Below are 22,159 nucleotides of genomic sequence, written 5' to 3'. Positions count from 1 at the left end.
CTCCTTGGGAAACAGGCACAGCAATGGTATTGAAGAATCTAAGAGTATCCACAATTTTATAACTCTCTGGGCATAACTGTAGATTGCTTTCCAAAAAGATTGAAGTTCACAGTTCCACTAACAGTGTATTAGTTCCCCCATTTTCCTATATCCTGTCCAACATTTGTCATTTTGCCCTTTTATTATTTTAGCCAATCTGATAGATGTGAAATATCCCAGAATTGTTTTGATTTGCATTTCTCTAATCAGAAATTATTTAGGGCACTTTTTCATAAAACTATATATGACTTTTATTTTTTTCTCCAAAAATCGTCTGTTCGTATCTTTTGCTCATTTATCAACTAGAGGATGGCTCTTATTATTATAAATTTGAAAAATTCCCTTATATTTAAAATATGTGACCTATATCCAATAAACTGTCTCTAAATTTTCCCCCCATTTTCTTCTTTCCTTCTAATCTTGGACACATTTGTTTTATTTGTACAAAACCTTTTAAACTTAATATAAACAAAATTATCCAGGGCAGTTAAGTATCTAAATGAATAGAGAGCCAGACATAGAGATGGGAGGTCCTGGGTTCAAATTTAACCTCAGATACTACCTACTCTGTGACCCTGGGCAAGTCACTTAATCCCAATTGCCTAGCACTTAACCACTCTTCTGACTTGGAATCAATACTTAGTATTGATTCTAAGAAGGTAAAGGGGGGGGGGTGCTTTATTTTGTTTTTAAATCCTGTATATTTTTAATGTACTTAAAAACATTATTCCATAAAGTTCATAGGCTTTACCAAAGGGATCCATGTCACAAAAATGTTGAAGTACCCCTGGTGCAAGGGAAAGAGAAAAAAATTGAGGGACACAAACTTTAGAGAAGCGTGAAAAAAATTAAGCATTTCCAAGGTATCGTTAAGGTGATATTCTCAATGATAACAATGTTATTAACCACACTTATTATATAACTACTGCTTTATCTACATGAGCCCACTGAAAGGAAGAAAACAAATTTTTACTTGGATTGACTAAGTTCACCCACTTTGATTTCTTTGGGTAGAAATCAAGCCCTGTGTAAAAGTCCCACAAATACCACATGCCATTTTAATAATGTAAGGGTTGTTTTGTGGGGGGACTTTCCCCCCTTAGGTGGAAATCTTCCAACATGATTAACGTAGCACAGATCATGCTATGCTAGGAATCTTTGGTTATATGCAAGAAGCATTTCATTTATTTGCCAAGGTCAAACTTAAGCAATTAAAAAAACAATAATAACAAAAACCTAATAGGGAAGGGAGAGGTAGAGAAGAGGAAAGAGGCAATACCCACAGCAGTCCATGTGGTTTATGCAACTAAGGTCTCTAGAGCTCCTCATAGGATCTGCTTCATTTCCATTTCCCTATTCCCTACTGCCTTAGCCCTCCCAATGAGCCATCTTCTGAGAAAACTGCCTTTGTACAGCAAAGCAAGGGTCATTGGATTCCATAGCCCTTGAAGAATCTGTGACTTCAGAACATGATCCTTCAATAGCATAGCCTCCAACCCACATAAAATCACTCCTGAACATTCACATGGTTGAGATCATCCTTTCTGAATGAGGTGCCCTTTCCCACCAATATTACCAGGTCTCTCCTGAGCAGCACTCAAAGGTTTACAGTCACCCTCTATTGGACCACTTACAGATAGAGCATTGCTAGAGGGGTTGCCAAGACAACCTTTTAGCTACAAGAGCTCAGCGGATAACTTGCTCTATAAACCTGGATCAAAATGAATGGCCATTAAAAGTTCCTGAAGGATTCACCCTAAAGAAACAGATGTTGGAGGAATTTGCTACACTATTGGGGACTAATAAATAGGTCACAAGTGGACACAGAGTTCACTTTTTCCACTTTTGATTTCTGAAACAAAACATTTCTACAGCACGCTGTGTGTCTCTTCAGAAGTCTTACATCACTTATTATTCATATTACTCTACAACTTATAGCTGCCAACTTGTTACTTTGGGAGAAGAACATATACTGAGACGCTATGCACTGTTAGAAACTTAATTAACATTTATGGGTTGGAAAGGAAACTGAAAGATTCTTACATCAAGTAAGACACTGTTGGGCCTGATCCAGTGATATATAAGCTACACTTGGGAAAGAAAAGAAAAAAAAAAAGAAATCTCTTCACCTATTACAGTTGCATGAAATGTTTCAGAGTGTAAAATTTTCAAATTCTAGGGAAAATATGTTGTCAGTGGGCTCCAAGGGTCAATAATTCTTCAACAGGCAAACAATTAGCTTTTTAATAATAATTATTTCCCCATTGGATCAGAGATAATATCAGTATGGGAAGGGGAGCAGGTAGCATTGTATGGTGGAAAGTATCATTGGATTTGGAGTCTGAGGAAGGCTTTGTGTCCACCTCTTCCCGGGACTACCCATCTGACTTTGCGTAAATCCTTTCATTCCCCTTGGCTATACTTTCTCATCTATAGAATGAAGGAGTATTATTGGATTTCCTTTAAGTTTCCTTCCCATTCTAAAACTAAGATTTTCAATGACCCTATATTATAGGAAATTAGATTTGGTCTCAATTTAAGGAAAATCTTCTTAACAGAGCTATCTAAAATGTAAAGAACTGACGTATGAAGTAGTAAGGTACCAAATATTTAGCCGAATTCAATTGTCAAGCACATAATGTGTACAAGTCACTATGATAGGCATTTGGAATACAAATACAAAAATAAAATTATTCTTGTACTTAATGAACTTATACTTCATGTGGCAGATTCAACTTGCATGCAAATAAATATAAGTTTGAGGAGGAAAGCATTAACAATAATAAGAAGTCGTATTTATATATAAAATTAAGATTTGCAAAGTGTTTTATAAATATTATCTCACTTTATCCCCACAATAGCCCTGGGAGAGAAGTGCTATCAATATCCGTATTTTTCAGATGATATTAAGTGACTTACCCAGGATCACCTAAGGAGTAAGTATATAAAGTAAGATTGTATAATATAATAAGTGTATAAAGTAAAACTCAGTTCCTTGTGACTATTTCTAACATTCTTATCCACTGAGCCACTTAGCTGCCTCTGGACACTTCAGAAATCAGGTATCCTGAGAAAGTGGCACTTGAAAAGAACTTCAAAGGAAAATAAGATTCTGAGATGCAGAAATGAGAAGGGATGGCATTCTAGGCAGAAGGAACAATTCTTGCAGGTATACTGAAGCATAAGATAGCATTCTGAGTTTGAAGAACAGTCAGTATTCCAGTAAAATAAATGAAAGAGAATAATGAGAAATAAAACTGGGTAGAAAAGATGGAACCAGAGTGTAGAAGAAGAGAGAAAATCATAAGAGATTCAAGATCACCAGCATGAAGGACAAAGAAAGATGGTGCCCTGTATAGGAATAGGAAAATGTGAAGACCAGAAAGGTTTAGGAAGATTAATTCTATTATTAATGTTACAACTATGGAACTGAAATTCAGGAGGATTAGAACAAGATATGTGGATTTGGAAATCATATGCACAGAGGTAAGAAGTAGAGGCAGATAGAAAGTACAGAGCATAGAATGCTGGACCCAAAGTCGGGAAAACTTGAATTCAAATCCTGCCTTAGACCTTTAATAGCTACATGATCCTAGGCAAGTCACTTAATATCTGTTTGCTCATTGGTAAAATGGGGATAATAATAGCACCTACCTCATAAAGTTGCTCTAAGTATCCAGTGATATAGTATATGTCCAGCTCTGTGTATACTTTAATGTGCCATCTAAGTACTACCTATTATTATTACTACTATTATCCTTATTAATTAAATGTATAATCACTATTATTATATTTATTTATTAATATTATAATTGCCATTGCTATTGTCTTAAATAACATTATAATTACTATTATTATCCTTTAAGAAGCAACCAGTTAAGTTTATTTACTTTTTTTTTTAAATCCTTACCTTCCATCAATACTGTGTATTGATTCTAAGGCAAAAAAAAATGGTAAGGGCTAGGCAATGGAGGTTAAGTGACTTGCCCAGGGTCACACAACTAGGAAGTATCAGTTCCTAATTGAACCCAGGACCTCCTGTCTCTGGGCCTGGCTCTCAATCCAATGAGGAACCCAGCTGCCCCACAGCTTACATTTAGAAAGACATATCACTCATATTGGAACTCTATTATACAGTGCTATATAAAATTATTTCAGTTACGTATGTGTTTGAAGTACACAAAATATACATGACAGTTGTGTTATACAAAGTTTTTCTGTAAATTCAAAGACAACAGTAAATGGTGCCATAATTAAAAAAATAGGGACTCCAGTAATTCAGAAGAAGTCACGAGTTTTCAAAAATATACTCAGCAATGGAGAAAAAAAAGAATATTATGTAGTAAAGGAAGGATGGTGGAAGCACAGGATTCTAGATTTAGAAGGCTCTCATTGCTAATTCAGTCCACAAGCCTTCTCATTTTACATACCATCAAACTGAGACTTAAGGAAGTTAAATGCTCAAAATAATATAGGTAGAGATAGGAGTCTGGGATTCAAATCTGGCCTCAGACACCTCCTAGCTGTGTGACCCTGGGCAAGTCACTTAACCCCCATTGCTTAGCCCTTACTGCTCTTCAGTCTTGGAACCAATACACAGTACTGATTGTAAGATGGAAGGTCAGGGTTTAAAAAAAATTTTTTAAATAAAAAGTAAAAAATAATATAGGCATTAAGCACACTGTTGTTGTTTGTCCTTTGTTTTTGAAGAGGCCTAATAACATCATGTGTGATAATCTTGTGCATGAATTTGTGCATGAATTAGATTTAAGTGAGACAGAATAAATCATTTTTTCTTCCAAAGTCATCCAAGTTCAGTGGCAGGACAAAAATCAAGATGACTGCTGAGTGCCCAGAATACAGTGGATGATCTTTGATGTCTGATTATTCTCCAAGTGCTGCACAGCCCCTGCTTCAGCTGCCTTCACGGCCATTGGTCCAAAATGTTATCAAATACCCATTCTTCCAGAAGAAGCCTTCACAGACTTGGGGTGGACATCCATTTCCCTAATGCACCAACTAGTTTAAGGCCTGCTGTGTGACCCCTGAACATGCTACAGCTTCTTGAAGCCACAGGTGAGAGCTGAGTGAAAGGTAGACACCGAAGGTGGATCCTGGACGATTACTAAGCATAGAATCTGAAATTGGGCCTCAGCCAGTGAGCTTCCTGAGAACAAGAACCATCTTCTGCCTTTTTCTATATCCCCAGTACTTAGTCCAGTGCCTGGCCCTTAGAAGATGGTTCATAAATGTTAGCTAACTGATTGACTAGGCCTAGTGTTCTTTCTACTACATCTTATCACAAATAAGTAAAAATGGCAGTTCCACACACGGTAATATAATTTAAAAAACAGAGTTCACTTAATGAGAAGGGAAGATTAGTTCAGTGTTTATGTAACTGGAAAACAGGGGCGGGGGGAATCACTTTGGCAGGGTCCCTCCTCTTAGGAGGGATATATGGGGATATCTTTCCTATCTCCAGAACCAGAACCCCTTCTAATCAGTGAATGCCATTGTTACCACTTCCTCCACCTGGAGACAAACGAATACTAGGTCAGATTGACCTAGATTCTATTGATATTTCAACATCTGACAGTGTTTTTTTTTTTCCTTCTTTAGGCAGTTAATTAAATTTGTACAAGCATTAATTTAAATCGTGTAATAATTCACCTTCAAAGTCAAAATTTCTTCTTTCTGCTCAACATAAATTGGGTGTCTCTTCACGAATGGATTTTCTTCACAGAAGAATACTCTCAATTTCATATCCCGAAGCTTGTAAAAAAAAATAAATGCATTATTATCGGATGCAAAAGCAAAGCTAGTCTCTCAAACTTTCACTGTCTCAGAGATAGTATGAAATTAGAATAGAAATGTCACCTATACAGATGACAGGTTCAAAAAGGAGAGTGTAACAGAAGGGGAGATCTTGAAAAGCTCAAGTTCATCTAGCCCAATGGTTCTCAAAAGTTTTTGGTCTCAATATTTCTTAACACTCCTAGAAATAACTGAGAGCCTCCTAAAGGAATTTTGTTTATGTTAGATGTAGAGATATTTACTTTAAAATTAAAATGTCTTAATATTTTACAAAAATAGTTTTGACCTTAGAGATCTCCCCCAAAACTCTATGTTTCAGCCAAACTGACCTATTCATTATTCTTTCTCTGAGCATTTGTTCATAGATTACCCAAGCTTGGAATGAATTCTTCCATTCACTTCAATATTCTAGTCACTTAAATATATTTATCTCATTCTACTGAAATCCTTCTTTTTGTCCAAGAACCAGATCAGATGTCACTCTCTCATAGGATCACAGACTTAAAAGGAGGGACCTTAGGGGTCCATTTATTCCATTCTCCTCATTTTTCAGATGAGGAAACAAGTCCAAAGAACCCACATCCTTCTGCCACCAAATCTATCCACTACACCACTTAGCTGCTTCTCAAGTATGAATCACTGTCTGTTTTTTAATCTCTCCTATCTATTTAATCTAAGATAAATAAGATTATTTGCAGACATGTCTACCAGATTTTTAGTCTATGAAAATATGGACTATATTGTTTTAATTTTATTGTCAGTATACCATCAGTAATAGAGGTTGTTTGCTAAATTTACATCTGTTAAATAATCAGATGTTTGCATAAATACTAACTGGTAGCCCTAGGAAGGATGGATTTGAAGGAAGAATGGAAGGAAGAAAACTGGTTATCATTCTCCACGCAGGTGATAATAATGGCCTAGATCAAATAGGCGTCTAGGGAAATAATGTAAGAGAGATGAGAGGGAAAAAAAAGGACTTACACCTGATTAGATATAAAGGGGGAGGAAAAGGAAAGAAGCAATGATAATACAAATGTTCCAAAGACATGAGGCTGGATGTGTGGCTGTGCCTCTAGCCCATCTTCTACAGGAAGCCTTTCCTAAACCCTCTTAACTGCAATGCTTGTCTCTTTTAATTATTTCCTATTTATCCTCTATATAACTTATTTGTACATATTTACTTGTAGTCTCACCATAAGATTGTGAGATCCTTGAAGGCAGGAACTGACTTTTGACTCTTTTTATATCCCTAACACTTAGCACAGTACTTCCTGGCACAGAGTAAGTACATAATAAATGGTTATTGACTAAATAAGAGAAATTGACTTACATGGTAATTTAAGGTCTTCAAATATAGATGTTCAAATATAAATATATGACAATATAGATGTTCAATAAATGCTTATTGGTATAATATTAGTTATTGGTATAATTATTAATATATCATCTCATTTAAGGAAGAAAAGTCGAGTGATTTTCCCCATGGTCACACAGGAAATGTTAGAGACAGATTGCAAATTCAACCTTCTCCTATATCCAAGCCCCTTCAGCTATACAACACTATTTCCCCACAGATACTTGAATGTTCTCTGAAGTCCCTTCTGATGCTATCATTTTATAATATTCTGGTTCTTTGATGCTATAAGATGTGAAAGCTTAGGATAAGAAAAACTGGAAGGCTTTTATAAATCTATGTTTTTTCTGCCCAGGCTTTTCTCTACAGATATAAAACCAGACATACTGCCCCTATCTCTTCTCATTCCATTTCTACATCTCTTTCTTTTAAAAATATAATTCAATTAGGATAATTTGTTTTTATGCAGTTGCAATAATATTGTGGTATGATTAAATATTAAAATGAAACAGGCACATATTTAAGCACAGAGTACAAAAATAATATCTTGGGGTCAGTATTTTATCACTGACTGTCAATCCTAGAAGGAATGTCTTTTTTTTTTTTATCCATGACCAGCATACTGCATTTTCTGCCCAAATGTGTTCCTAATGTCTTCATGCCACACATCATATCATCATAATATCAGGATAACATATTTTTGTTGGCTTACATTTATACCTATTTACCATTACCTTTGGGGTTATTTATAATTCTGAATCAAAATTACAGATGACTCCATTTACAAAACTGTTTTAAACAAATATTCACTCTTTAATTCACAATTAATTCTCGACTATCAGATAGGTCTTTAAAGTCACATAAAAAGTACATGATATGAAGCAACCAAGGTCTTAAGGCTTAGTCTGAAACAAAAGTTGACAAACTACAGCCCATAGGCCAATTTCAGCCCTATGCCTGTTTTTGTATAGCTTGCTACCTAAGAACAGTTCTTATATTTTTAAAGAAAATTGTAGAAGAACAGATGGTGGGCTGGCTTTGGCCCACTAGCCATAGTTTTTCTGACATCATGTTTGCACGGTCTTTCAGTCTCACCAAAGATCTAATTAGTCTTCTTGATTCTGTAATCCATTTCTCTGTAAGTAAGAGTATGAATAACCCAAGTGCAATCCAAAAAACTGAATTCAGTAAGAGCTTTCAGCCAAAGCTGGAAAACCCTCAAAGAGACTGAGATTGCTGATCCTCCATTATCTCTATTACCTTAATCTCTTTAGTTTCTGTGCAAAATAAACAATAAATACAATCTAGTCTCTCTGTTTAACATAGAGTACTAGAATAAATGTAGAGTGTGGTTAACAGAGTAAAAAGACAAATTAGAAATGCAAAAAAAAAGAAGGCAAATTTGTGCTCATATGCATCACTTGAATTTGGTGGGATGAGACTGGAATGTAGCTCTGGAAGGGCTTATATTATTCAAAGGAACAGAGCAGGTAAAAGAGAAAGAAGATATGTCCATATCTTTTATATACTTAGAGATTAAGAAGGTAGATTCATATAAGGAAACTTGGGAAACTGAAATTAAAAGCATGAAGGAGAATATTTGAATATCACTCAAGGAAAACAAAATGGAAAAATAATAATGTCATTGAACTATATTATGGAATATCTAGAGATGTAGAGGAAATAGATGAATGAATGATTTGAGGAACACATCAGAAATCTGAAAAGAAGGCAAATATTATAGTAGCAATGATGAATTTCAGTTATTCAGCTATCTACAAAGCAGCTGCCTTATTGGTCATTTCATCTTTCTGAAGGTTGGGTAATCCATAAGGAGCAACTTCTGGATCTGCTTCTCATCAAAGAGGGTGTGATTTCTGAGTTTAAAGTGATTGGAATCAAGGGCATCTGGGTAGCTCAGTGGATTAAGAGTCAGGTCTAGAGACTAGAGGTCCTAGGCTCAAATCTGGCCTCAGACACTTCCTAGCTGTGTGACCCTGGACAAGTCACTTGACCCCCATTGCTAGGCCTTACTTCTCTTCTGCCTTGGAACCAACACACAGTTTTGATTCTAAGATGGAAGGTAAGGGTTTAAAAAAAAAAGATTGAAACCTTGTGGGTAGTAGCTATTCTGCTTTAGAATTTGTGATAGAGAATTAAAAAACTGGACAATGGCAGGGTACACACTGATTTGGGGAGACAGACATCAATGGGAATACAGGAAGATTAGGTAGGCATGCATGACCTAAAATTCTACAAAGAAAAAGGCAGTTAGATAGATAGCCAGACTTGGAATTGGGAAGACTTGGATTCAAAATTTGACCTCAGACACATCCTAGCTGTGTGACCCTGGGCAAGTCATTTAACCCCTCTTTGCCTAGCTTTTGCCCTTCTGTCTTAGATTTGTTACTAAGACGGAAAGTAAGGGTTTTTAAAAAAGAAAAAGAAATTGAATCTTCACTCTGAGAAAACACTCAGTTTTATGGAGAATATAAAAAAAATCTTCAAAGGAGATGAGCCAAAGAAGGATGGGGTGCTCTCAAGAATACTAAAATTATAAAGAAAAATAATTCCTACAGGAAAAAAAAATTACTGTTTAAAGAGCCCAAAGTAGTTGCAAGGGGAAGTTCTTCCACTAATTTTGCTTTTTTAAAAACACAAACAATGGTTATATGATTTGGAATTTTGGTTTTAAAAGATCACTGTATTACAAATATTGCGAAATTATGGTTTTTTTCTCGAAGCGACACACCACTCTAGTTATGCTCAGTTTTTTGGCAAATTTTGACACACCAAGCTCAAAAGGTTGTCCATCACTGATCTAGACAGCAGTTGTTAGGGGAAAAAAATCCAAGGGTTTTAGTAAATTACAACTGAACATGAATACACAGTGTGATAAGACAGCTAAAAAGTTAATGTAACCTTGGACATCTTTTAGAGAAAAAATGATAATGCTACTATATTCTACCATGACCAGACCATATATAAAGTATTATTTTCAGGTCTGGGATCATTTTAAGAAGAACAATAATAAGCTAGAGAAGATCACAGGAGAGTCCTGCAATATGTCATATGAGGATTGGTTGACATAAATGGGGATGTTTATTCGGGAAAAAGAAAATTCAGGGGAACACATGAAAATTGTCTTCCACATATAACTTGAAAAGTTGTCTATGGAAGATGAATTAGACATGTCAGTTCAGCTCCAGTGGGACAAAGCCAGAAGGAATGGGTAGAAATTTCAGGTGCTAATTTAGGCTTGATCTAAAAAAAACAAAACTTTCTAATAACTAGAGATTTCCTAAAGTGAAATGATGGTTCAGAAGAACAAAGAATTAAGTAAATGTGTTAAAGAAATACAGAATTTATTGTTTTTGAAGAAGAAATCAGGAAACCTCATATGAAACTATGGAATTTTGAATAAAACTCAGCTATTACCTATAAAAGGGAATTATTTGAAGAAATTATATAACTTAGAAAAAACAATTGCAGAAGCAAAGGAAAAATTAACAGAACTGAGGAATACTTGAATGATAATCTTTTAAAATTATACAGAAAACTTTTCTGGAAATGTTTCAAGTGAATATGAAGTTAAAGATAATGAGAATCTGCAGAACACTGAAAGAAAAAATTAGGTTGAACTCACCAAGAAACATCTTAGTCAAATTTTAATAAAATAAATAGACAAATTTTGTGAATAGAAAAAGAAAACAAATTCTTAAAATTCAAGGACAACTAATCAGAATAGTAGAGGATTACCCTATGCTTAAAAAGAAAAAAAAGGGAAAATTAGAATATAAGAGTTTAAAAAAAGCAAGAGTTTCATTAGCCTGAAAATTAAAAAAACAAACATATCCTTCAAATCTGAACTTACCCATTAAATAATATAATTGGATGTACAATTATATTATGTATTATATATACAAAATAAAATGGAAAATTTCTAGTTATTACTATAAAATAATGCAGAGGTCAGTATGATACTTAATATGCAAACTGACGTTAAGTAGAATGCAGTTAAGTCATTTCAGCTAAGTTTGTTTTCATATGGTTAAAGCTGGACAAGAACATGAAAATGGGGCAGAAAAAGTCTGTTGGTTAATTGATTCCTTTTTTCAAACCTGCCAGTTGACAGAAATACTGAAAAAGGCAAAAAGAGCATCAATAGACTAAAGAATATGAAGGAAATGTTATAGTAAGAAAGTTGAATTAATATTTCAAGTAAAATAATCTTTAATCATTCATTTGTATATCAAAATTATAGGCATATAGAGCCATCTTGAAGAATGCCAGAGAGAGAGAGAGAGTAAAATGACAAAATGGAAGGAAAGGCACAGTTAATAATTATAACTCTAAAAGTGAATGGGATATACTCACCAATAAAATGGAAAAGGAGGAACTCTCACCCATAAAACAACAGTGAATTTTGGAGTAGTTAGATGGCTCAGAGGATTGAGAGCTAGGCCTTAGAAACAGGAGGTCTAAGATGGAAGGCAAGGATTTTTTAAAAAGCAAACTTAGTGGAAAAATAATATTTCATATGAACCACCTCAAGTTTGAACCCACTCTTCCTTAAGAACAAACTGTAGAGGGGAGAGTGTATCCCAGTTCACTTATATGCTTCTGAACTTTGACTTTTGATATGGTTTCAAGTAATGTTGCTTTTTTAAAAGATAATTGTTGGGAGCACCTAGATGGCTCAGTAGACTAAGAGGTAGGCCTAGAAATAGGAGGTCCTGGGTTCAAATTTGGTCTTAGGCACTTCTTAGCTGTGTGACCCCAGGCAATTCACTTAAATCCCATTTCCTAGCCCTTACCACTCTTATGCCTTGAAACCCATACACAGTATTGACTCTAAGACGGATGTCGATTCTAAGACAGAAAGTAAGGTTTAAAAAAAGATAATTGTTGCTAGTTGATTATTGACAACATCAAGGATAAATCAACAAGCAAATTGTTATTAGGGAACTAATAATCTATCATAATACTACTGAACAGGTATAAACTCATTGCTATTAGAAGAATAAGTTAAATTGGAGCTCATCAGCTATATGGTATTAAAGACACCACCACAGTTCCCTCAAGAACCTAAAATAGTGAAAACAGTGAACTTGGTCTGCAGACTAACCTGAGAGTATAAGTGGAGTTTGAGAGAGAAAGACCCAGAGCCCGTAAGAGCAAAATATTTAGATAGTCATTTAATAATGCAAATAGAATAACAAATTGTATCCATCATATATCTATAATCAAAGCTTCTCATCCAGGTCGCTCTTCACAAGGCTACAAATTCTTCCTAAAGCTATAGATTCTCTACAGATTTTACAAGAATAAACTCACTTAACTTTTGAAACTATTGGTTTGCACAATTTCAGCACAGTCTTGTTTCAGGCTTAGTTTCAAGTTCCCTATTTTATTTTTCAGAATGCACAATACAAATGTGAAACAAGGGTTTACGTAAAGTAGGACCAGATCTAGTTTCCTTTTATGATTTCCAACATTATCACAAATGTATAATATAACATACTATTTAATTCAAGATGTTCACAAAATAAAAAAATATATACGGAGTGAAAATGAAGGGATAGAATAAGATCTATTATGCTTCAGGTGACTTTATTAAGAGTAATAATCATAATATCAGGTAAAACAAGAACAAAAATTAATAACACCAAGAGAAACAAACACAATGGATAATGAAAAAATTAAATGAAAATGCACCAAATGTCAACAGAGAGCAGCTTGTGTTTAAGGGGATTATTAATAAAAATATGAGAAGAATATAGAAAGGTTTTTGCAAACCATATTCTATATATGGAAGAGAATCTTTATATCTCCACAGTCATCTAGTTAAATAAAAGGTACAGAAGATACAAAGTCTTGGTGTGTTTACTGATGGTTAATGTTTTTAAATCATTTTATTAGTAGCATAAAACAGTGCCTAGAACCAGGTATTATCTATCTACACAGTATGATCACATAAGATTCTATAATAAATGTCAGATGACTAAACAATTTTGTTTAGTGATCCTCTCATTTTCACAATTAAGTGAGAAACTAAACAGGGAGATACATACTTGCCAGTGTCCACCACTCTTATGAAGAAAAACCAGGGCAAAATTCAAATTCAAAAAAAATTATATACAACAGGGTTCTTAACATGTTATTGGCTTCAGGAAAAAAATATAGAAGGTATATCAATTGATCTAGAAATATTTTTTGAGTTTCAGTTGACTTTTATTCTAATACATGAATAAAATCAAGATTTTGCCAATTATCTTTTCTGAAATGTATAAACCCAGTGGAAATTGTCAATTCCATATTCATTCTCCATGTCCCTACAAAAACATCACCTCCTTAGACCATTCACCAATTAACAGAAAGACAATTCTTCCCTTGCTTAAATAATTTCCAAAATGAGTCTCTACTATTCCATGGAACTGATCCTTCATGGCTATGGTCCATGTATTAAAGTTGAGAAATATTTATTGTGCTCCTACTGTGTGCAAAGTACTCTGCAAGGTTTTAAGAGAGAGAGAGAAAAGATAACTAGCACATGGTCATTGTCTTCAAGGAGACTAGACTCTAATAAAAGAGATTGATATTCTCACAATCCTCTGTAATATGAATTAAAGTAGGAAAATGAATTATTATGAAATTCCAGATATATGAAATACACATTTCAGAAAATGAAAAATTAGAACTATCAATAAAATTTTCTATAAAATGTAAAAAAAATGGAAAAGTCATTTATTACTAGGGGTCGTCAGGATTTAGGGCATTTAAAGTTGTTCAGTAGATGTACCACCAGGCTTGGAGTCAGAAAGACCTGAGTTCAAATTGGGCCTCAGACATTTACTAACTGTATAATCCTGGGCACATAACTTGACCCTGTTTGTCTCAGTTCCTCAATTATGAAATAATCTGGGGAAGGAAATGGCAAACCACTATAGTTTGCCAAGAAAATCCCAAAGGAAGTCACAAAGAGTAGAACCTGACTGAAATGAATGAACAACAGAAAGAAGTCAGGATTAAAGAAAGTTTCATGGAGGGAGTATTTGATCTGTCTTAGCTCTATTATTTAAAAAATGTATATTAAAACGCTCCTGTCTCTTCCAAATTAACTATTTTAGGATAATACAACCCACAATCAAATGTTTTCTCTCCTAATACTTATTGTTAATAACTTGTATAAAATTGTAGCTCAAGTAACACTTTCTACATCTCACCTCCCTACGCTATTGTTCTTTGACATACATATATTCTCCGTTCTGTAATTCAAATGTGACCCATTTCTCGCAGTAGACTTAGAACATTATGACATGCCTTTAACTCTACAGCTATGTTGACAATAGCAACCACTTCATTTCTAAGTAATATATAAACTGCCTTTTATGCTTGGCCTGCTTAACAGTAACACTGCAAAGACCTGCCAACAGATTTTGGTTTTTCCTCCAGATACTCCTTCCAAAATAATCATAAATTGCCCTAGTCCTAAAGCTGAGGTCATTCTCTTTCATCCCTGGCACCTGTATCACTGCAAAAATGTCTCCAGGCTACCAAAACTTTTAAAGCAGTACTTTTTTAGTGGTAGCGAGAAAGTAGAAGCAAATCTGTCGATTGGGGATGGCTGAATGAACACACTGTAGAATATGAATGCAATCAAATATCACTGCATAATAAGAACTAATGATTATAGAATCCAGAGAAACTTGAAAAAATTATATGAACTGATACACAATGACGTACGAAGTGCTAAGCACACATACACATATGCCCACAATCATAGAAGTTATCAGAATTCATATCAAAGTATTGATAAAAGTTTAATGTAGATAACTGAGACAGAATGAGATAGATACTTAGATAAATGCATGAAGATAAGAAAGAGATAGCGAGCTAGCTAGGTAGATAGACAGTTACATAGATATACAGACTACAGAATGAACATTTATTTATTCTTTATTATGTGTCAAGTAATGTACCAAGTGCTAGGGATGGAAATAAAAACAAACAGGAAAATCTGCTTTCAAGGGAAGACATTACAGGGAACACAATATATAAAGGAGTGATGGAAAGTGGAAGGAATAGGGGATGAGAGCTTCTGATAGAGGAAGGTATGATGAGAAGACAGCCAGGAAATATAAGAGAAGTTGCAATCATCCTTGGAAAGGATGTCAAAGAAATGACGACCTCAGGAAGAAATTAGGCTTAACGCAGTACCAAAAGTTATAAGGAATGTGAGAGGAAGAGATTTAAAGTAAAAATTTTTATGATTTATAAACAATAAAGAAGGTTGCAGAGGGGGCTTTGGAGTGAAAGTCAGAGATAGAAGGGACTAGGTAAAGGTAGAGCTGAATGCCTTTATTGTTGATCCTCTCAGCTGATTATAGGTGTTCTGTGTTGCATGCGTCCCTAGGTTCAGTGGCAAGTTGAATGTATGGTCAGTAAGTATGGCAAAGTAAGCATGGACAAGAGGCCTGATAGCCACAGAACCCTGGAGGGTGACAGGCCAGGTGACTAGTATTCTGTGGTGAGGGGACAGAAGAATTACGAGACATCATGCCCCAGATACCCCATTGATAGTTCTGCCCCTGTGAGCATCCTTCATCCCATCATTCCTATTCTGCATATGATAGGAACTACTGCTTTTTCATGTCTCCAGAGGATTTGGTCATTTTACATGGCCTCTGCATCTCTACTCTATTAATTCGGGGTAAAGTTTCTACACACACACACACACACACACACACACACACACACACACACACACACACCTCTTATTTCCTACTTATTGAGCAATATTCCAAAGGAATGTGGTTGCAACCAACTGTGGTTTCAAGAACATCTCATGGCAGGCTTCACACACATACATTGACCTTCCATTTTTGCAACCATAAATGAACTGAACTAAATAAAGGATATGTCAATTTAATTATTCTTAATGAATGACATCAAACTGTGACATTTATTAAATGGATTTCAACAATGTGATTCCTATCTAGAGGGGGGTAGGATTCTTTATTTTTTTTCCTTCTCTTCCCAGTTCACAGAAACTGAAGGGCATTCATGCCTGAGGACAGGGACAGGGTGAAACAATACTTTTCCCTTCCCACCAGTGGAGACTACCATCCAAACTACTGACAGTCTTAAATGGTTTGCATAATTCCAATCAGCTTCTAAAAAGGGTTTACTGGAGAACAAAGGCAATGCACTACACTCTGGTTTAGGAATAAGTGTGTAGAGTTCCTTTGTGCATAAGAAACTCTTCCCAAGTGTCCCTGGGAAAGGACAACCAGACCTTGGTTTGCCATTCAAGAACAAAAGGCCTAGCACCTGGGCAAAGTTTTCTGTGCCCAGAATCTGACAGGATTAGTGGTAAAAGGGAGAAAGCTTTAGTAGAAGTGTCACCTTACTGTATTACTATAGCTGTTTAATCAATTTGTCATACCTGTAAAAGGAGAAAGATTTCTTAAGTACTACAAGAATAAAATGAGGCAGGATAGCAAAAATAATTATTTTCCATAAACTTCTATAATCTGCCCCTTATATGTAAATCAATATCTTTAAAAAAAAAACCTACCTTCCACTTTAGACTCAATATTGTGTATTGGTTCCAGGGCAGAAAAGCAGTAGGAGCTAGGCAATGGAGGCTAAGTGACTTGCCCAGGGTCACACAGCTAGGAAGTGTCTGAGGCCAAATTTGAACCCAAGGACCTCCTGTCTCTTGGCCTCGCTCTCAATCCACTGAGCTGCCCCCTAAATCAGTATCTTTTAAGGGAGGCATAATCTGTTGGAAAGATATCCCAAAAGTGAAAGGAGAGACAAGAGTGAAGTGGGGGAAGGGGGGAGGGAGGAACTATATTTTGTTACAGTCCTCAAGGAAAGAGAGAATAATGGTAAATTCTTTGATCTCTCAATAAAAGTAGGGATTCTAAGAAAATGGAAATAAGAAGCAATGGAGAGTGGAATTAGGATATGAAAAACAGACCTGGGGTTTTCCCTAGGAAGGAAAGGAAAGGATGCCACTGTAAAAACTTCCTGCAGTGGGAAGGAAATGTATGTTTATGATAAAAAAAAATAGTGAGTTAGAATGAGTTTTGTCTAGGGAATATTTACAATTTGCATTCTATCCTACCCCAGGAAAAGAATTACTATGATCTCCCTTCTTATCCACCTTCCTGGGACTTTAGACAGAATCCAGAATGGTAAGAGAACACAGAAGCAGAGACTGAATAACTTGGCTTTAGAACAGTGATCATGGTACCGGGAAAAGAGAGGACTAAGCCTAATTATGGAACATAAGGAGATTCCCACCACTCAGCACTATTTCAATTCTACACTGTTTGCTTCATGAAATGATATTTCTAATAATAAAATGCAGCAGAAAGGTAGGGAAGGCCATAAGATTTACAGTGAAAATAGCACAGCAATGGGTTAGAGCAGTGATGGGCAAACTACAGCCCTCAGGCCAGATGCGGTCCCTGAACTGCTCTATCTGGCTGCAGGACATTATTCCTAATCTGAGGATTACAATGAGTAGGATACAATACAATGAAACTTCGAAAGAGTTATTTTAGAAACAGACTGACAGATGAGCATTTCCTTTCCTTTGGCCCCCTCTTTAAAAAGTTTGCCCATCACTAGGTTAGAGTATGAGTTCAAATCTAATATTCCAAAATCTTTCCCCACCAAAGGACACAGAATAATGAAAGAGAAATAAGGTAGGTAGATGGGGCAGTAAATAGAACACAGGGCCTGGAGTCAGTAAGACTCATCCTGAGTTCCAATTTGACCTCTAATACGCAGATACTTAATAGCTGTGGGCTGCACAACTCATTTAACCTTTTTGCCTCCATTTCTTTATCTGTAAAATGAGCTGGAGAAGGAAATAGCAAATAAGTCCAGTTTCTCTGCCAAGAAAACTTCAAATGGGATGACATGATTATAACTATTAAACAACAATAAATGTAAGGTATGGCCCATAAATTAGGGAACAACTTTAAGTACAGGTAATAAGAGGGAGGCCAAAGCAAAAGAAAAGGCCTTGTGACGGAGTACTTGTTCTAGCCTTTTCTTGCTCAGTCTGGGACCCACAGAGCCATTTTCCCGTTATCTCCAATCACTAAAATTCTTTCTTCTATAGGAAGACTTTCCCAATCATTCCTAATTCTAGTGCCCTCCCTCTGCTATTGCCTATTTTTTCCCCTTTTTAGCTTATTTGTATATAATTGTTTGCCTGTTGTCTCCCTCATTAGATTTTGAACTCCTTGAGAATAGAGACTGTCTTTGGTCTCTTTTTGTATTCCCAATGTACAACCCAGTGCTTGGCACATGAGTAAATGTTCAATAAATACTTATTGAGGGACAACTAGGTAGTTCAATTAATAAAGATACTTCCCTAGCTGTGTCACTAAACTCCAATTGCCTAGCCCTTACCATTTTCTGCCTTGGAACAGACACTTGTATCAATTCTAAGACATGATAAGGAAGATAGATAGATAGATAGATAGATAGATAGATAGATAGATAGATAGATAGATAGATAGATAGACAGACAAATANAGATAGATAGATAGATAGATAGATAGATAGATAGATAGATAGATAGACAGACAAATACATAAAGATATACATATGATTGGCTAGACTGACTGAACTTTGATCTCCTACTTCTTTTTCTCCCTCCCAAATGTAGAATTCCTCCCTTAGAACTCGGGGCACTAATAAGTGAGCTCTGACCTTTTCTGACCTGATTCTGAGCCAACCACATCACTTTATGGTCACTGACAAGCCGTGGCATCTGCTCAACAGATTGCTCCTCTGTCCTGCCTCATCTTTTCAACTCTAGCTTCCATATATATATATATTCACATACGTGTACATAACTTTATATATATATGCATATGTGTGTGTGTATATATATGCATATATATAGTTGTTACCCATTAGAATGCAATCAGTTTGAGCACAAGAACTGTCTTATTGCTTGTATGTATCCTCAGCATTAGCACAAAGACAAGAAAGCATTTAATAAATGCATTTTGATTCAATCATTCATTATAAATAAATAAATGTTTTACAAATAGAAAAACCAAACATGTTATAATGATGTAGTCTAAAATGTACTACAAACCCCGGCAAATAACTATATGAAATAAAAAAGAATGTAAAAACACTAAGTAGTTGAGTAGAATGGGGCTACTTTTCATATAGGATATATGAGTTGCTTAGATTCACAATGATAAGAAAACCTCTCCTATCCATCTCTAGATATAAGCTAAGTCATGGTTGGGGTCACTGAACAACAAACACAGGTGGTTCAGTTTCCCAGTCACACAGGACTGGGTTCAAACAATTCTCAATTTCCACAATTACTGCTTTCCTTTGGATTCTGCATAGAAAAGAGCAAAAGTGACCTAAAGTTGCCCCACAGTATTTAACACATCATTAACATCCCATTTACATTGTGGTTTGCTCACCCCAGTGGGGAAATAGAATGAATTATGGGTAAAGCCACACAGACAAAAGTGGATCATGGGTAAAGTAACATCAGTTCCCTGGAGACACAGAGCAACAACTATCCAAACAAATGAACCCTTCCATGATAACTAATCAAGATGAAAAGCATGCTTGAGAGCCCCCAGCACTCTTACCTCTTACTTTTTACTCTCTCTCACCCTCTACTTATTATACCTCTTTACCTTAATTACTTACTAAGTACTAGCTACTGTTACTATATTCTCTTATAATAAAGCTTGTTTCTTAGAAGTTGATTTGAGTCATCAATCAATTCTTTGGACAAGACCCAATTAGCATTAACTCCATCAATAACACAATAAGATATGGTATTTAACACAGAGAACACAAGGAAAAAATGCAGATCTAAATGGACACAATAATGGCCTCCTGAATAAGTGAACTGAAGAACAAATCAACTACAATAACTACATGAAAAGGTGTGTTACCGATGAGACAATTACCAAAATTTCTGGGAGGTGGCTATAAGTCCTCAGAGAAAAAAGTGAAATATATATTAACAAAATAGAAAAAGGTTTTATAAGCTAAAAAAGCAACTTAAAAAGCTAGAAAAATCACAAATAAGCAAATTCAAAATTAGTGCAAGAAAGGAAATCTTGAAAATCTGAAGAAAAATAAATCAACTGGAACACAAAAGGCCTACAAAAATGATTTAAAAAAACTCTGAAGAGTGAATCAAACTTAGTACCTTATCAGTCACAAGTATGAAAGTTCACAAGTCACTTGCTAGAGTTGGTGACAACTGCAGAGGCCAATGGCCCCACATTGGGCACTACTAGGCAAATTGAAAGACTGTGATTGGTTCCTATAAAGTGGGGAAGCAACAGGAAGTAACTGAGAAAACTACTTTAAAAAGACCATCTTGAGGATTCAGTCTTGCACTCTGTGCTGGTGAGCCAGACTGGAGGAGGAGACTCTTTCCTTGGATCCTGTGATGGCGAGTGGAATGATTCCTTCCTTGGTTCTTCAGTGAGAAGACCTTCTCTGTTCATTGGCACTTAGATAGGACACTCCCTTCAGCATGAGTTCTGGTGATATTCTTGGTGGTCTTAGCCTCATGTGCTCTGAAAGTTCTCGGCAGATTTTTCAGCATCTCCTGGCTCTTTGGATTTTGGCTTCCTAATTAGGCCTTTGGATTCTGGTGAGATTCGCTTTTGGATTCACATTTGCAGTCTGGAGACATTAAGATTAAACTCAGGGTATTGGTAGCTAGGCAGTACTTTCTGTTTCTTCATCTACATTTTTCCATTTCACTCTTTCCACCTCTTTGTAAATAAAGTTGCTAAAAGTGATTTTGACTTAAACTGTAATATTTTTAAATCAGCAAGCACAATATTACTTTATAATTCTCATATTTAGCATAAAACCTAAATTTAAATTCTTATAAAACAAAGAATTGATTCTTAAAAAACAAACAAAAAAGATAAAACTTTAGCAAGCCAGTCAAGAAGACAAAAACAAATTACCAAAATAAAGAAACTATGAGATAACTTTATAGCAAGAGGATACTTTTAAAAAATTAGAATCTACTATATACAATTTTAAATCCTAGCAAAAAAGAATTGTAGCAATATATTTAATATGACCAATTTTGACTTATACCACAGATGTCAAGATGGTGCAAGAGGAAAACAATTAACATACTTAAGAATTTTTAAAAATATGTCCAAATAACACTATTATATCAGCAGAAACAGAAAAAGATATATAATCATAACTTATGCTTTTTTTAAAAGCATACATATAAAGGCCATTTTTTCATATGATGAAAAGTATATATTGAAAACCAAAAGTTAGCATTATTTGCAATGAGAACATTTCAGAAATTTTCTCAGCAAAAAGAGAGTTAAAAAACTAGGATGGTCTCTCCTCCACTATTTTTTGACACAGTTCTGAAAATATTAGCTATGGAGATCAGAAAACAGAAAGACACTGAAAGCATTAACATTAGCAAAGAAGAGACATAATAGATTATTAGAAAAGCTAAGGAAATAAGTGAAGTAACTAAAATAATCAATAGCTTCAATGAAGTAGCAGAATGCAAAAAAAGGCCTGACAAAAATCCACTGTATTTCTATATTACAATAATAAAATCAAGGAAGAAATCATAAGAAGGAAAATTTCATTTCAAACAATGAAAAAATTTATATATATATATATAAATACACACAAACACACACACACACATAGGTACCTGGGAATCAGTCTACTAAGACATTCAAAATATATTTAAAAATATTAATTAAAGAAATAATGAGGGGCAGCTAGGTGGCTCTGTAGAAAGAGAGCCAGCCTTAGAGGAAGGAGGCCCTGGGTTTAAATCTGACTTTAGACAGTTCCTAGCTATGTGACCCTAGACAAATCACTTAACCCCAATTGTCTAGCCCTTACCACTCTTTCTGCCTTGAAACC

The 22,159-nt window shown here is 35.2% G+C and overlaps 2 protein-coding genes across 2 annotated transcripts in view; both read right to left on the bottom strand.

Moving 5' to 3' along the window:
• The window catches only part of LRRC69 (leucine rich repeat containing 69), a 146,549-nt gene that overhangs the window by 8,986 nt on the left and 115,404 nt on the right, over window positions 1–22,159 (bottom strand). Inside the window, exon 5 of the mRNA XM_044683849.1 lies at window positions 5,710–5,811. Coding sequence (XP_044539784.1) covers window positions 5,710–5,811 — 102 coding nt within the window. The remainder of the gene's footprint in view (window positions 1–5,709; window positions 5,812–22,159) is intronic.
• The window catches only part of SLC26A7 (solute carrier family 26 member 7), a 308,018-nt gene that overhangs the window by 256,559 nt on the left and 29,300 nt on the right, over window positions 1–22,159 (bottom strand). The window lies entirely within an intron of this gene.

Source organism: Gracilinanus agilis, chromosome 1 (genome assembly GCF_016433145.1).
Source record: "Gracilinanus agilis isolate LMUSP501 chromosome 1, AgileGrace, whole genome shotgun sequence".
In the NCBI taxonomy this organism is placed as follows: domain Eukaryota; kingdom Metazoa; phylum Chordata; class Mammalia; order Didelphimorphia; family Didelphidae; genus Gracilinanus; species Gracilinanus agilis.
The sequence above is the reverse complement of the archived record's forward strand: the minus strand, read 5'-3'. Positions and strand labels throughout refer to the sequence as shown.